Source organism: Raphanus sativus, chromosome 5, assembly GCF_000801105.2.
Source record: "Raphanus sativus cultivar WK10039 chromosome 5, ASM80110v3, whole genome shotgun sequence".
Classification (NCBI taxonomy): Eukaryota; Viridiplantae; Streptophyta; class Magnoliopsida; order Brassicales; family Brassicaceae; genus Raphanus; species Raphanus sativus.
In genome coordinates this window covers 33,496,969-33,514,149 of record NC_079515.1, presented here as the reverse complement: position 1 = coordinate 33,514,149, position 17,181 = coordinate 33,496,969, and the positions used below count along the sequence as shown (strand labels likewise).

The window sequence follows — 17,181 nt, the reverse complement described above, 5'->3', positions numbered from 1 at the left end:
AAATAAGTAAATTTCAGAATCAATGATATAGATTTCAAAATCAAAATAACTGGATTATCATAAATCTGTCAAATGGATTTGCAGTAACTTCAGTTTTAATAATAAAATAAATATAAAAACTATAATATGTGTAAAAGCATTTTGTATATCATGATAACATAAAATCTGTCCACATATTTGTAACTTTGGAGCTCCCATGCATTCGATTGAGAATAGATAGGATTCTTCTCTCTACTGTGAATTTGCTGAATAGACCATTTCTATCAAGTAAACCTGCAGCAACACAATCTAAAAGTAGATTTATCAAAGTTCTGTTTTCTTGAGGATTCCATTGAACATAAGAACTTTTTTCACTTTCTTGTTGTGATTCTTCCATTGATGCTCTTTAGGGTTTTAAAGTGTTTTTTTAATTGTGTTGGTTGTCTAACGTATAATAGAGAGATTATATATACTTACGTTAGGAATTGGACTATTGGAAATTTTCAAAAAAAAAGAAGAAAACTTACGTCAAGAAAATATAGAAATTGGACTATTGGAAATTTTCAAAAAAAAAAAAGAAGAAAACTTTCAAAAGTGTGAGTGCTTTGTGAGTGGAAAACCAATAATACATATCCATCAAAATATCAAAGGTCAACTCAATATTTGCTCCTTTGTATTTTTAACTTTAAAATCACTAATGAAACCATCCAAATCCAATTTTAAAATCAAATCCTTATACAAATCATTATTATTGAATAACATCTGATTTTAAAATCTATTTTTGAAATCATAAAACCAATAATAGTGGATTTGAATATAGATTTTAAAATCATAGAACCAATAACAATGAATTTGAATATAGATTCTAAAATCACATAACCAATAACACTAGATTTAACTTGTATTTTCAAATCCATTAAAATACATAAACCAATAACACCCCCTTAGGGTGTTTGGGTGGAGTTTCTTAGTTAAAAAAATAAAACTCAAATCACATTGTTTTAGGTGATATTCTAGAGTAGTTTAACAAAAATCACCTAAATCTCTGCAACTTATTAAAATCATCTAAAACTCTATTAAAAATCAAATCACATGAAATGCTAAATTGAATACATCGCCCTAAGGGTTCTAAGCAATTTCAGATATAAACAGAAGCGCAAGTGGTGGTTAGATTCAGGGGCGGATCTAGAAAAATATTTGGTATGGGGCACAGTGTATATATATAATTTATTTAAATATTTTTTTCAGTTTTATTATATTATTTTCAAATAATAATATGTTTTCAATAAATATTTTACTAACTAAATTATATTTCCGTTAGATAATGTTTAAAATATATTTTTAAGATATATATTTTACATTTTCAAAATTTTAACTAATTATATTTTACATGTTTATTAAATGTTTATGTCGACAGAAAAATAGTGATAAATTGTAAAATCTGAAGAAAAAAAGTATTGAACTACTATTAGTTAATCACAAGATAATATGTTTATTATTAAATTTTAATATATTTTTAATATGCATCAAGTAGAAAATATTAACTTTTACAAACAAAGGGATATAAAATAAGAAATTTGAAATTCAAGATTGATATTTACACAGCAAAACTGAACAAATTAGACGGATATAACAAATTTAATAGAACAATAAATGATATATAAGTTAAAATATGAGAACAAAGAGTAAGTAGATGTATTAAATTTGACACTAAAAAACAAAACAAAAGATGGGAGAAAAGTATGTCCAAATGTGATGTGTGTGGCACCGTTAATCGATTTTGACCAAACATGCTAGATTTACTCATTTACATGCACAAAATGATGTTAAACAAAAAAAAAATACAAGATTGGTATGGGGCACATGCCTCACCCTCTAGCCAAGTAGATCAGCCCCATTTAATTTGGAAACTATTGAATCAAAAAAAAAACTACTGAATAGAAAAGCTATTATTAAGTTACCTACAATGGAGAAGCGACAACTAACCAAGATTGGACGCTATGGCTAGAATTATTGTCATCGTCTGTGAAGAAACTTTGGATTTTGAGTGTAGCCATCGCCTATGTAGTGAGGATGGAGAGAGGGAGGGAAGATGAAGAGGTTTCAATATAATGTCAAGAAGGCTTAAAGGATTTGTACGTTGAGATTGAGAAAGAAGGAGATGAAGAGCTAGATAGTTATGGTCTGGTTCAAGAGGAGTTCAACGGAATTAGAGAGAATGAGAATGTGCTGATGACATGGCAATATATGATATATAGTTTTATTAATATTAATTTTTAATTTTATTACCATTAATATTGATGATGATCACAGAGGGAATACAATGAAGAGCCTAATCCTCAACAAGGTACAGCTCCAGGACTAGCTTACTTCCACATTCCATTACCGGAGTTTGATAACTTCGACACAAAGAGCGCCACAAAAGGAGTGAGACAAGAAGCTACAGGCTCGGCTACCACAAACTCAGGGTTCTTCACAACATTGGTAGCTAGAGGTGATGTAAAATCAGTGTTTGTGGGTCATGACCATGTCAACGACTTTTGCGGTGAACTCAAAGGTGTGAATCTATGCTATGGTGGTGGGTTTGGATACCATGCGTATGGTAAAGCTGGGTGGGAGAGGAGGACGAGAGTTGTGGTTGCTGATTTGAACAAGAAGGGTACAGGAAGCTGGGGAGATGTAAAATCGATCAGGACATGGAAGAGACTTGATGATGAGCATCTCTCTATTATTGATGCTCAGGTTCTTTGGAACAGTTCTCCAAGGGGATCGGGTGTTTGTCGCTTATGACTAGACTATATGTGGTTATGTTTCATCTGATTATGATAATCTGGGGTTTGTAGAAACGGAAACCAAATAGTAAAATTGCGTTTCAGATTTTTGGTTTAGTTTGGCTTTAGTTAGGCATATAGTTAAGTTACCTTGCTTGATCATCATCACTTTTAAAAGTTAAGAAGGCATTAACGTCAGCTTTAACACATTAACTTTGTATCACGGTCTTGTTTTGTTATTTCGTTTTCAACTTTTCATTAATGTTCTACGCTTATTGAATGTTCGTATTCATTAATGCTCATAATCAAAATGGACCAACAGCAATAAGTTTGTTCGCAAAGGTAACCGAACACGAAATGAAAGTGAATAACATGCAAGTTAAGTTATCGATAAAAAAAACTGACTATGATCATACTTCTTTATTGCCGTGCCACATATAAGAAGTTCGACAAGTCATGAAGCATGTGGAGGGAGAAACGATAGTCAAAATTTAAAAAAAGCAGACTATAGATAAAATATTTGCTATGAAGCTTGCAATAAATGTTCGATGAATAAGAGCCGGATCTCACCACATGGTCTTAAAATATTCCCCTGTTCAGAAACTCGCTAGGCGTACCTCGTACGCTTGGGTTGCGCCTAGCGCCGAATGAAAAAAATCGGAGATTTTGCGGGGATTAAACGCCGATTTATTTTGTTTATATATTTACATTTGTAAAAGAATACAATAAAGATGGCATGGCCTAGCGGGATTCCCTCCCATTAAATGCTTGAACAACCCGGGTTCGAGCAATGGTAAATGCTTTTTTGCATGATTTCGAGTTTTTGAGTTAATGAGGGGTAATTTCGTCATTTCAAGGTCGTCTTCCTCTTTCTGATTTTAGGGTTTTTTGCAGTTCATCGCGACGGCTCTTCAAATATGATGAGTTTTACATCATTTTCCGCCATTTTTTCTCCTGTTTCCAATCAATTTCTTAGGGGGTTATTGGTAGAAGAATTTAAGAAGAGTTATTAAATTTTGAGATTCTATTGTTATTGGTTTATGAATTTTTAAAATCTGAATAGAATCCATTGTTATTGGGGTGATGATTTTTAAATTCCACTCAAAATCTTTGGTTATTGGAAAAGTTTAGTTTTTATTGATTTTAACATTCTATTGAAATCTATTGTTATTGGGATGTAAATTTTCTTTGTTTTTACTCATAAGACTCAACTTTGAGAATATCAACTATACCCATAAGATTTTTGAAATCTATGCAATAAAATACACTCACATACAAAAACACACAAAATAGAATAATGAAATAATACAAAGCAATTTTAACATAATACAAATCACAACTTAATATATATATTATAAAAATGTAATAAAGTTAAAAACTTTTTAAAATATTTTTCTAATTTCAAAAAAATAAAGAAATTGAAAAATGAAAAAAAATTATATAAAAAGTTCAAATTTAAAAACATATATTTCGAAACTATACCTTTACAGTTTCAACATATAATAATTATTATGTTGTTTTATCATTTTTGAATATATAATTAAATCTATAAATATTAAAAATCTGAAAATAAAAAATCTGAAAATAGTTTGAAAATTATTTTCAAATTGCAAAAAGATTTTTTTAAATGAAAAAAAAATCTAACTTTTATAATAATTTCGAATTTAAAACATATAATTCAATTTTTAAAAAAATTATTAATTTTATTATTTCTTTATTACTCTTTGTATATATATATATATATATATAAGCCAAGTACATCTCTTTAATGAAAACTCTTTTGGTAAGCCAAATTGATGAAAATCTATATCAATCTAAGGAAGTTATGATCAAATTTTATAAGTCAATGTATATACAATTTTCACAATCCACATAATTTTTAAAATCTATCAATTCTTAAAATTCACAAACTCTATGCAAATTTATCTCCCAATAACCCCCCCCCCCCTTAGAAACTTACGTATACCAAACGATTTATAAGCGAAAACGGGTCAAAACTTAAGATTTTTTTGGGATTCCGATTGTTTCACCGAATCACTCCTATTCGCCACGCTTGATGGCCGCATCACGATTTTCCGGCGATTTTGCGGCCCTAGGCGGCGCGTTTTAGAACAAGGAAATATTCTAATGAAACTTCAACCTGTACTAAGACTTCAATTAATAGTATATTTATTATATATTAATTTGTGAGAATATATATATGATTTGTTGTAATTTTTTTTTGGTTGCAAAATGTATATAAAACAAGTTATGTAAGATATAAAAGATTACATAAGATTATATAGGAATTTTAAACTATTTTCATTTTATCAGAATTATAGAAACTTAACTTTTGTTTATAGTTTTTCTTACGTTTGTACAGTTTTTTGTATATTATAATTTCTTTTTTAAAAATATTGTAATCTTTTGGATATGGGTCTTTGATTATTTCTAAGTCCGGCTATGCTGAACAATTGTGAAGACTGTACATCGTGTACAAACATACTTTTTTTTTTGTAAACTAAATACAAAAACAAACTCGTGGAACTATCGTAGTTTAATGGTTAAAGTTTAAAAGCTCTGGAAAGAGTGCGATTTATTAGGTAACTATGCATATTATGGGAAAAAAAGATTACAAGGGATTTTAAACATGGTGCAAATAAATATGGTCAGAGATGGATTTTCGTAGGACGGCTCAGATGATGCAGTCAGACATAGATCTTCATAAAACAGGTAGTATTGTCGGTTGTCGAATCGTCTATGTAATCTTCCTAATAATTGTAATATCATAATAAATCAGCGTTAAAAAAAATACAAAAACAAACTTAGGCTAACATTTTGCCCGAAAAAAAAGAACTTAGGCTAACATGAAGCATCATGTTATTATTTACAAAAGACCAAACACAACTTTACGGGGTTAACTCGCCTTTCCCACACTTATTTCCTGTGAGAAAGAAATTTGGGATGCGGGAATATAACAGGTATGGGTTTGCTTTCTTTATTTTAGAGAAAAATACTAACATATGCATTTTATAAGAACATAATGTTGCTAATTAAAGTGGTATGCTATGTATTAAGGGTGATTTAGGGTAATATACCCAATTCGAGCTCAAATTATAGAGTTGGTAATTGATGGATATAATAGATCTAATAAATATAATTTATGTTTGGTTTAGACTTTAATGTTCTCAGCTTTGACATGTTTTTCGGTGATCTCCCTAACAACCAAAGATACACTTGCAGATTTCGTAGGTTGGGCAAACAACAGTGTCAGAACAACAAAGGCATGTTCAGATTCGTGAATCAGAAGATAGATCACTTTAGTTTTCACGCCAACCTTATTTTTACACCACAAATTGTTTTTAGTGTTGTGTCCTGTAGGATTTTTGAATGTATTTTTTCTGGGAAACTTGGGTATAATGAAATATAGCATATTAGGTTTTTAAATGCGGCAATTTCATCTAATTACTTGGTGTTTAAGCATTTCACGGTCAAATTCCATGGCGTTTATGCCTTATTCAAAAAAAAACACAAAAAATCTGGGTTTTTAAAGTTCGAAATCGACAATTTCATCATGAATCTATCAAAATTTGTCTTCATTAACGAAAAAAACAAGGTTAAATGACTCAAATCACCAAGAAAATTAAAGAAAAAAGTTGGAAAAAAATCTGATTCGGCTGCTTTAGGGTTGCAGGTAACAAAATATGTGTCAGATATCAAACCATTTACCATATAACAACGATTTATAAAATAATATATCAGATAACAAATCTTATATCAATAATCTTAGAACTATGACTATCAAAATAAAAAATAAAATAAAACTTATAACATAAAATATTGCAAATAGAAAATAAACTTTACGAGAGAAATGCAAAGTATACAAAAATTATTTGTGGACTGTTGGGAAAACAAAATGAAATTGATTTTTATTTGGTGGTGATGGTCTGGATTGGCATAAATTTGTTGAGTTCATCTTTATCTTTGATTTCTCTTCTTCTTCATATTTAAATCTTTGATTTTTCTTTTTCTTCATGTTTATTCTCTCTTTCTTTTTCTTTCGATTTCTTTCTTCTCTTCATTGAATGATATTTTGTTAGCAAATAAAGATTTATATCTATAAACACAAGCTATAATATAGACTGATACAAACAGACACAAAAACGGATATGATTACATGTATAGTTTACATGCCTAGTTTCTCGATAGGGGTAAAATTGTCACAAAATTGATTATGAGATTAATGGGGTACAAGTCTAATTATGCTCGATTTTATGGTTAAGGATTCCAATTATCTCATGTTTTAACCATTTGCGAAGTGGCGGAGCTCACTCAGCTTCTTACCGGGGTCAAATCTATTTATATAAAAAATGTTTCTTCTCTTACAGTTTGCCACGTCAGCGTCCAGCAGTGAAAGTCGAGTGTTCTCCAACCAACACGTGTCCACGCTCGCCTAAATGTTCCGTTTCATTAAGTTCTGCGTATTGGGCTTCTTAGCTCTGTGATTGGGCTTGGCTTAGGAAGTTGTCGTGTGATTCGTTTCGGCCCGAGATAATAATGATGCCTATGTAACCCTAATGAGCTCCAGAAAAAAAAAACGAAATCGCATGTTCCCATCCTCGACGGAGAGTCTTTTTTTTTTTGTCAACTGCCCATCTTCATTAGATCAAATGGTGGTCCGACGAGCCGAGTCTCCGAGGAGCCCCTCCATCTGACCGGATCTGATCTATATGGGAAAAGATGTAACCTCTCTTTCTTGCTTCTTTTGCTAGAGACATCTGTCCGTCCATTCATGTTTCGGGGAATATGAGATAGTCTCACATCCTCAAAATCGTCTTGGAGACTCCGGAATATCCCGATCTCTGTCGCGAATGCTGGCCACTCTTCCGGGTTTGTAATCATGTCCACCAGGTCCGTGCAGTCTGTATTGAATCTTATCGTGGTTATCCTCATGTTCCCGATATTGTTTTCACCTTAGATTCTCCTCCTGATTTTTTGTTTTTGCTATGAATCAAATTATGTTTTAGGATACCATGATGCAAGCGAGTATCAGTGCTAGCGGCTCCCAAGGTTCCAGTCTAGGCTCGCTGCCGGGTCGATGTTTTCCGTCTCCGGTTTTGATGTGTCACGGTGTGCTCTGAATTTATGGCTATCCGACTCTCCTTTGATGATCCGGTTTACTGACTGTTAGCGACTTTATTGATGGCATTCATAGCAATAAATGAGCTCCTCATCCATCCATCCAGCTTCCAAGCGTTCCTAACCTATCTCATACACTATATATATGGAGATGAACTCTCCTAGGTGTACTTTGTAAGGTTGATAGTCTAATACCAATATCTCGAGAAGGAAAATGATGATGTGGATATCAAAATTGGCAAAGGCTGTCTGCTTCGTGACATGTATGTAGACATTATATATCCTCTACTTTCTTTCGTTTCTGATACTAAATTTCTAAAGTTGTAACGCTTTGTATGCACATAACTCAAGGATTGACATGGAAAGGTGGGCATGATGAAGCTGCAGCTGCCACGATGTACCTAAAGGACACATTTAGTCACTTACTACTGAAGAGCATCAACAACTAATCACCAGCCTCTCCAAAGATAAAGTAAATAATTGTCCTCTTCATGTGATCTTAATCTCTCTAAAGTTAATTTGTTAATTGATCTTTGTGTTGTATCTGGTTTCTGAATAGAGGAAAGAATTATAGTGGAATACACTTACGTTTAGGGAGGTTAGGAAATAAGCCTGAAGAAAATGCAACAAAATAAGTATCAATAAGAAAACCAGTCAGAAACTACTACTCTTGGTTGTACACAATCTATATATATATATATTCGACTTATTATTCCAAAGAAAACCATAGGAATCAATAGAATGGCGTGATCATAGTCCATATTTTCCCATGTTCTTTGCGTTACGTTGGCTCTTCTTCCAGGCTCTTTTTATTGTACCACGGCTATGCCTTTTTTGGATGGTATGTCTGCTCGCTTCAACCAAACCCATACCCATCTCATAGTACTATGAGAAAAATGAGTTTTATTAGCGGACGAAAAACGTTATTTAACAATATGATAGCAGTTTACGAAATGTTGTATCATCGCTCGTGATGGTAGATCAGGGACATTTGATAGCGGCTTTTTGTACTGCTATCGTATTGTAATATATTATAGCACTTTTTGTATGCAATTATATATTTTTTAATGATGTTTAATTTCGTTATTATTTACATTAAATTTATTTATTTATTATTTTTATTTAATTATTTAGAAATTAAAAATATAATTATTTATTTAAATTTATTTATATATTTAAAATTTCTTTATTATTTAAATTTATTTATAATTAATTGGTTTAAAAAATATGATTTACAAACTAAAAAGTAAATCTAACTAGATAGAAAATTACTAAACCAAAGACCTAAACCAAAATTAAACCTACTTACTAACTAACCTATCCAGCCGTACATCCACCTTCGTCTTCTTCTTCGTACCGTCTTCTTCATCTTCTGTTCCTCACTGTTCTTCCATGAACTTCATCATCGCATCCAGCCACCGTCTTACATGCACATATGAAATAACATAATGGAGCAAGTGACTTGCAATAACTAATTTTTGATCAAATGTTCGAAACAAAACGTACTCATTTTTAACACATTTTTAACAAGTTAACTACAAATTTGTTAGATGTCATAAATCATAATGGTCCCCTTCGTTTTGGCTTCTTCACACGCGCAATTGTTTATACATTTCTTTATTATTATTTTGAGTACATAGCTAAATTTGTGATTGGTAGTTGTGCGGTCAATTTTGAATCAACCTATGACTTAGATTCTTTATGAACAAAAATTAGGTTTACCTCCTAAGCTGAATCTCTACATTCACCCACAATATGAATTAGTTAATTGAGATTTGATATCTTTTAAAAAAAGAAACCAAGTAATAATGATTTAATGAAATAAAATTATGTTTTTAGATAAATAAAAAATAGTAGCAATCATCAAAAAAATGCATTCTTTTTAATATTGATAAATCCGTCAGAAAATACTAAACCTTAAACCCTAAATTATAAACTCTAAACCCTAAGTTCTAAATACTAAACCCTAAACCCTTAGGAAAAGCCTGAATCCTTGGGCAAATCTTATACCCTAAACCCTTAAATTTAAACCAAACCTTAAATCATAAACTAAATCTTAATCCCTAAACCCTAAATCATAACTTCTAATACTAAACCTTAAATCCTAAATTCCAAAATGGTTTATGGTTTAGGATTAAGAGTCTATGATTTAATATTTGTCAAAGAGTTTAGGGTTTAGGGTTTAGGGTTTCGTGTTTAGAATTTAGGGCTTAATATTATGGTTTATGATTAAGGGTTTAGGGTTTAAGATTAACGATTTAGGGTATAGGATTTGCCCAAGGGTTCAGGCTTTCCCTAAGGGTTTAGGGTTTAGTATTTAGAATTTAGGGTTTAGTATTTAGAATTTAGAGTTTAGGGTTTACTATTTTTAACGGATTTATCAATACTAAAAAAAAAAATTATAATTGCTACTATTTTTTATTTATCTAAAAATATAATTTTATTTCATTAAATTCTTATTATTTGGTTTCCTTTTTTAAGAGATATCAAATCTCAATTAACTAATTCTTATTGGTGGGTGAATGTACACTAGTAGAAAAAATGTATATAGACACGAAATGGTCACAGAAAATCGTGACTATTTTTGCATTAGTCATGAAACTATCACGAAATGGAAAACGTGACTAAAAAAGTCACAAAATGGTCACGAAATGAAAAAACGTGACTAAAAAGTCACGGAATAGTCACATTTGAAAGCGTGACTGTAAATAGACACAATTTTGTCATGAATATTTCGTGACTATATGATACCCTAAACCCTAAATAAAATTTTAAACCACAAAATTTTAACACAATCCTAAAAACACAAGTTTTTCATATTTTAATCTCAGATCTTTAAAACTAAACTTATAATCTATTCTTTTTCAAAATCTAAACTCAAATCTTAAATCTAAAGTCCAAATACTATATATACCTAATTATAAACTCAAATGCTATATATATATACACTCCAAGCCCTAGGTTAACATACTTAAGCCTTAATTTTCAAAATATTTTTTCAGTTATTATAATATACTTAAAATTAATTTCTAATGTTTATAAAAAATCTAAATTTTCAGATCTTAATCCAAAACATTAAACATATAACCTATAAACTCTTTTCTCTTCCATACCCTAAAGTATAAATTAAAACTAACTTCTAAACTTCAAACTAACTTTAATTATAAAATATAATAATTAATATATACACATATTCAACCTTAAATTGTTTTTTCCTTTAAATTTAAGTTATAAATCTATTTTTCAAATCTTTGACTTCAAATCTAACTTAAACCCTATCCCTATTTCATAAACCCTTAATTCCATTTACTAGTATATCCAAAACATCAGTCACAAAATTTTAATTTTAAAATTCTAAATTTTAATTTCAAATTAAAATTTCAAATTTTAAATTGTGAAATCTAAATCTTTGAATCTTTTTTTCTCAAACTAATTTTTGTATAAGAAAGTTTACCACAAATATTTTTAAAACAGAAAAAAAAAACAGAATAAGAAAATAATTACAAAAGTGTGATTGGTCAAAAAGTGACCACTAAGATGCAAGTGCGAGGATCACACTTCCTTTTAACCACAGCCATCGATTTAACAAAATCTAATGGCCAAGAATGCACAAAGTGAAAAGTGTGTTTCTTCCTCTGTCTCCTCCTACCTTTCTTTCGTATCCTCTGTCTATGTATCTCATCTTCTTTTTTTTTTTGTAACTTAGGCTTTCAGTTGTATCTCATCTTCTTCTTCACCTTTAATCAAAATCACTCCATATACGAAATCTGTCTCAACCACCATCACCTTAACTTTCGCCTCTGCCACCATCATCTTCATCTTCATCTCAACGTTCACTACCTCCGCCAACGAAGCCGTCTCTACCACCATCACCATAACCTCCGCCGCTGTCACCATCATCTTCATCTCCATCTCCTCGTTCTCTACCTCCGCTAACTAACTTTGTTTAAACCCTTCTTTTTACCTACCCTCTTATTAAAGTTTCTTCTTTTCCAGATGCAAGTTCACGAAGAAGATGAAGACATATTGTGAAGGAAGAGGCAGAAGATGATAACGGAAAGGAAGTAAAAGAAATTTGATGGCGAAGGACGCTTGCCGAGCAGATCGAACAGTGGCTCCAGCACCAGATCTAGTCCTCGCTTCAGCCATAGCACCTAGAGCAGGTGGAGGTGTAGAGGATGATGGAGGTGTCGGTGGAGAAGCTGGTGGCGGAAGCAGTGGTGGAGCCGGAACGGTTGGTCGGAGCCGGTGGAAGCCGATAATCTATATATTTTTGTATTTATGTATGTATGTGCTTGTAAATATATGTAATTTACAGTATATATAAATTTAGTTTTTTCTAAATATTTTGTAATTTAATTAATATTTTTTTTTACTTTTTTTTTGGTAATAGTCACGTTTTAGACACGAGATATCGTGACTAAATTAGCCATGTTTGCTTTGTGTTGTTTTCGTGACCATTTTAGTCATGCTTTTAATCGTGTCGCCATCGTGTCTATATTGGTCACAATTTGTCACGGTTAATTTTGGTCACGATCGTATACACACGTCTTTTTTTCGTGACTAACCGTGACTATGTTGCCCTATAGTCACGAAAAACCAACCATAGTCACTAAAATTTTCGTGTCTATTTCACACTTTTCTACTAGTGGTAGAGATTCATCTTAGGGGGTGAAGGTAAGTTTTGTTCTTTATATAAGCACGTTTTAAATGTAATTCTCCTCAAATGCTGATATGGATCCCAGAAAGCAAAGACGCAAAAAAAAAACAATAGTGAAAAAGCGACATCGTTAGTGGAAACCGGATCAAATGCTGATATGGATCCCCATGGTTTCCAAAAAATCTCAATTAGACCTATCATTTTTTATTTTAATTTACATTTAAATTTAAATAGAAATTTAAGTAAAATAACTAAAAAACCTAAGAACATAACATATTTACTAACTTATGCCACTACTATCCTATCCAATATCCGATCCGAATCCAGACCTGAAACCCGATCCGGACCCATGCCCAAAACCCGACCCATTTTTCTTCTTCTTCCCATTTTCTTCTCCATTCATAGTTCTTTCACCGTAAGATAAAATCAAAAAAATTCTTCAACTATCCATTAATTTTCTCTTTAATATCTCAAATCGATCAATCCATAATAATATTTAATCAATTATATCTTATCTGACATCAAATTTCATCTTTTACATACAATATTCAAGATAATGAAGGACGCAAAATATTACTAGTACATCTAGTACAACTCCAATTAGTATAACTAGTACAACTCATACTAATATAACTAGTTTAACTTGTACAACTCGAATTAGTACAATTAGTACAACTAAAAAGAGTATAACTAGTATAAATAGATTGAGTATCCCATATACAGAGAAGTAATTTTCTTATATGTCATCATCATATTTATTCTCACCAAAAAAAGATGACAAGGCTTTGAGAAATTATGAAATGGCATCACTTAACTATGAGATGTATAAATTACTTTATTTATTGTTTTCAGCATATGAAGATGCTAGAAAAAAGAATGATGTAGAACTAATAAGACATACTGGTCTAGTCTCCCTCGCCGGCATATGTCAAATATATAAATAGTATATTTTTAATAATATTTGATTTGGAATGATATGTTTACAAGTTGTACTAGTTATACTAATTGTACGATTTTTGGAAAAAAAAAATCATCTTCATCTTTCTGGTCTCGAACCCAAAAAGCTAGATGCAGACCCAGAAAATTCTTCAATCATTTCTCTAACAACGTGAGTCACCAGAAAGAAGAGAAAGATTGGGTTTGATGTATGATTTTTGTTTGTTATTTTTTTTTGCAAATAATTGTTTTAGATGATGTATTAATACAATTCTTGTCAACATAATACTACATCCGTTCCATAAAATAAGATTTTTTAAGAGTCTTCGCGTTTATTAAAAATATAGTAAATGTTTACGACTTAATTTACTATTTATTTTTCCATACACTTTCCAATAACTATCTACCAATAAAATTTAATCAATTCGAATATTCTCAATTAATGTTTCTCAAAAATATACAAAATACCTTAAAATATAGAAAATCTATCTTTGTGGAACGAGAATAAAATCTAAAAAAACTTAATTCTGGAAACGGAGGAAGTAATAGATATTACAAAGAAACAAAATTGCAACAAATAATACAAATAATATGCGAGTCATCGGAAAGAAGAATAAGGAAAGAGCATCAATGATGAATTTTGTTTGGTATAATCTTTTTGGATGTGTCAAAATATATCAATCGTTAATTTAATATAATATTTATTTGGATAATGATTTTTTTTACCATTTGTACTAGTTTTACTATTTAAAAAAAAAACTCATCTTCATTTACTAGGGGATCCACCTTCTCGACTTTGTTGGAGGCATATAAATGGAACCACTCAATGGATTAGAGTAATGTTTTGTCGTTTTCATGGTCCCTTCCTACACAAAATTGTGTATATATTCATGCTATGAGACTACAATCAAATCCACCTTCTCGACTTTAGTGGAGCCATAACAATGGCGGACAACAAACCAAAAACAAGCTTGTTTGACTTCTTTCTCCTCTCCGTGTCTTTGGTTGGTCTCTGTTTTGCTCCGGTTCCAGCATCAGCACAAGGTCGGAAACTCAGTTTCGGCGTGAACGGCCAGTTCAAGATACTGCAAGTGGCGGATATGCACTACGCAAACGGCGCGACTACTTTGTGTGAAGATGTTTTTCCTAGCCAGTTGGCTCACTGCTCCGACCTCAACACCACCGACTTCATGTCGCGAGTCATTGCCGCCGAGAAACCTGACCTCATCGTCTTCACCGGTAAAAGTTCCACATTGACAAAACCCTATTTTTCTCGGCTGATGATATATATATATATATATATATATATTAATTATTTTAGGGTTTTGTATACGTTCTCAGGTGATAATATATATGGTCTTGATGTTAACGACGCTCTGAAATCTATGGATGCTGCTTTTGCTCCAGCGATTGCTTCTAAGATCCCTTGGGTTGCTATTTTGGGAAACCATGATCAAGAATCTACGTTGACCCGACAAGAAGTCATGAATTATATAGTGAAGCTTCCCAACACTCTGTCTCAAGTGAATCCTCCTGAGGCTGCTCATTACATTGATGGGTTTGGTAATTGCAATCTCGAAATACATGGAGTTGCTAAGTCGAGTTTACAAGACAAATCACTTCTCAATCTCTATTTTCTCGACAGTGGAGATTACTCTAGTGTTGATAACATAGAAGGTTATGATTGGATCAAAACTTCTCAGCAGTTCTGGTATGACCAGACTTCAAAACGTCTCCAGGTAACATTATCAACTAACAATCAATCTTGTTTTTTTTAAAAAAAAAAATTCTCAAACTATTATGAAATTGTCTTATATCAGAAGTTGAAAAGTAATATATAAAAGATAGGTCAATCTATTTATCACCAATTGGTTTTAGATTCAGAGCACCATCTAACTTAACAAACAATGAGTCTCTTGATATTTGATGATGATCACAGAGGGAATACAATGAAGAGCCTAATCCTCAACAAGGTACAGCTCCAGGACTAGCTTACTTCCACATTCCATTTCCGGAGTTTGATAACTTTGACACAACGAGCGCCACGACAGGAGTGAGACAAGAAGATACAGCCTCAGCTGACACAAACTCAGGGTTCTTCACGACGTTGGTAGCTAGAGGAGATGTAAAATCAGTGTTTGTGGGTCACGACCATGTCAACGACTTTTGCGGTGAACTCGAAGGTGTGAATCTATGCTATGGTGGTGGGTTTGGATACCATGCGTATGGTAAAGCTGGGTGGGAGAGGAGGGCTAGAGTTGTGGTTGCTGACTTGAATGAGAATGGTACAGGCAGCTGGGGAGATGTGAAATCGATTAGGACATGGAAAAGGCTTGATGATGAGCATCTCTCTGTTATTGATGCTCAGGTGCTTTGGACCAGTTCTCCAAGCGGATCGGTTGTGTTTCCTTTATGAATCTATGTGGGATTATGATAATTTGGGGTTTGTAGAAACGGAAACCAAATAATCCTTACTTATAATAAAAACTGTTTCCGTTTCAAATTAACTTTGGTTTAGTTCGTCTTTAGTGATCATCATCACTTTAATATTTTATCAAGGTAGGATAGCAGTGATATGCCTGTGTTTGCACACCGCAATTGCCGTTTTGCTGCGTGTGTGTGTGGACATGAGTCAAGTCACATGACACATACTGTTGTATTCCAAAGCTCTTAAGGTGAGTCAAGAACTTGTGGCTCATGAACTCACCACCACCATCACACTGGAATATCCCTATCTTTGATGAAAAAATGGTTCTCAACAAGCTTCTCTAACATAATAAATGTTGCAAAGAAGTCTGATTTAACTTTGAGAGGATATTAGCCAACGGAACCGAGAGAAGTTACCAACAAAGATGACATAAAATTTGAGTCCTTGATTAGACATTATTGGAGAGAGACCCCCAGGGATCACAATGGATTCACTCTAAGGGTCTAGACGCAACGGAACTAGAAGCAACAAAAGGCAGACGACTACTCTTTCCTAGGTGACGTGAATCACAAGATTTCATGATACTCTTATTGACACTAATAGACTTCTTCTAACACAGGAACTGAAAAATCTGAGAGTGAGGATGTCCAAGCCTCATGTGCCACACTCCATCACTTGTAGAGATTTTTCGTGTAGAATAATGAGCTTGGAACCCTTTACTTCTGCTTCTTGAGGTCAGGACCTGTTTGGTAGCTTTGTCCTTTGCATAAACACTTATCATCAAACTTAAAGGAACATAGATAGTCTGCTGTAAGTTTAGATACTGACAGTAAGGACTTAGTAATTGCAGGACAGACCCAACACATCCTTTAGAGGAAGTTTACCTGACGTGGAAGAAATATCAGCAGAGCCTACATGAGTTATGGGCAGATTCCTTTGTAACATTAGCTCCATAGATTTTATTAACAGCTAAAAAAGTTGGAACACTGCAGAATTGTCAAAATAAAAGTATACTCAATACACATATGGAGCCAAAAAAGCAAGTCTCTCAAATCCTTTTTCTTCTCTCTAGCTAGTAAGTGGACAAGAAATTTCTTATTATTTTATCTCGAAGATTTAGATTGCTACATTTGTGATCGTTGTGTGTTCAAATTTCAAAGGAACGATACCTTATGGCGTTGACTTGTTGACTCATTGACTTGTCATATATAATCACGCCAAAATAATTTAGCTAGTTGGTCAAAGACAAGACTTTTAAAAAAGAAAAGTAAAAGTCTTCCACGAATTTT

The 17,181-nt window shown here is 32.3% G+C and overlaps 1 protein-coding gene and 3 long non-coding RNA genes across 4 annotated transcripts; 2 read left to right on the top strand and 2 right to left on the bottom strand.

Moving 5' to 3' along the window:
* Nucleotides 1–40: 40 nt before the first annotated feature.
* LOC130512558 (uncharacterized) lies at nucleotides 41–2,877 on the bottom strand. Its single transcript, XR_008946108.1, has 2 exons — nucleotides 2,269–2,877; nucleotides 41–2,163 (listed from the first exon to the last, which is right to left on the bottom strand). It is a non-coding gene; the product is annotated as an uncharacterized LOC130512558 (long non-coding RNA).
* Nucleotides 2,878–11,291: 8,414 nt separating this feature from the next.
* LOC108862756 (uncharacterized) lies at nucleotides 11,292–12,212 on the top strand. Its single transcript, XR_001951033.2, has 2 exons — nucleotides 11,292–11,786; nucleotides 11,865–12,212. It is a non-coding gene; the product is annotated as an uncharacterized LOC108862756 (long non-coding RNA).
* A 2,141-nt stretch (nucleotides 12,213–14,353) lies between these two features.
* Nucleotides 14,354–15,999, top strand: LOC108862754 (probable inactive purple acid phosphatase 29). Its single transcript, XM_018636989.2, has 3 exons — nucleotides 14,354–14,703; nucleotides 14,806–15,203; nucleotides 15,404–15,999. Exons 1-3 carry the CDS (start codon nucleotides 14,409–14,411, stop codon nucleotides 15,878–15,880), a joined length of 1,170 nt encoding a protein of 389 aa, XP_018492491.1. The 5' UTR covers nucleotides 14,354–14,408; the 3' UTR covers nucleotides 15,881–15,999.
* Nucleotides 16,000–16,317: 318 nt separating this feature from the next.
* On the bottom strand, nucleotides 16,318–17,007 carry LOC130512840 (uncharacterized). Its single transcript, XR_008946446.1, has 2 exons — nucleotides 16,777–17,007; nucleotides 16,318–16,652 (listed from the first exon to the last, which is right to left on the bottom strand). It is a non-coding gene; the product is annotated as an uncharacterized LOC130512840 (long non-coding RNA).
* Between the last annotated feature and the right edge of the window lie 174 nt (nucleotides 17,008–17,181).

Excerpts from the sequence above, each read along its gene's own strand:
- LOC108862754 (XM_018636989.2), top strand. The coding sequence starts at position 14,409 with ATGGCGGACAACAAACCAAAAACAAGCTTGTTTGACTTCTTTCTCCTC. Across the intron at positions 14,704-14,805 it reads TGACCTCATCGTCTTCACCG|GTGATAATATATATGGTCTT; the intron begins GTAAAAGTTCCA and ends ATACGTTCTCAG. Across the intron at positions 15,204-15,403 it reads AGACTTCAAAACGTCTCCAG|AGGGAATACAATGAAGAGCC; the intron begins GTAACATTATCA and ends TGATGATCACAG.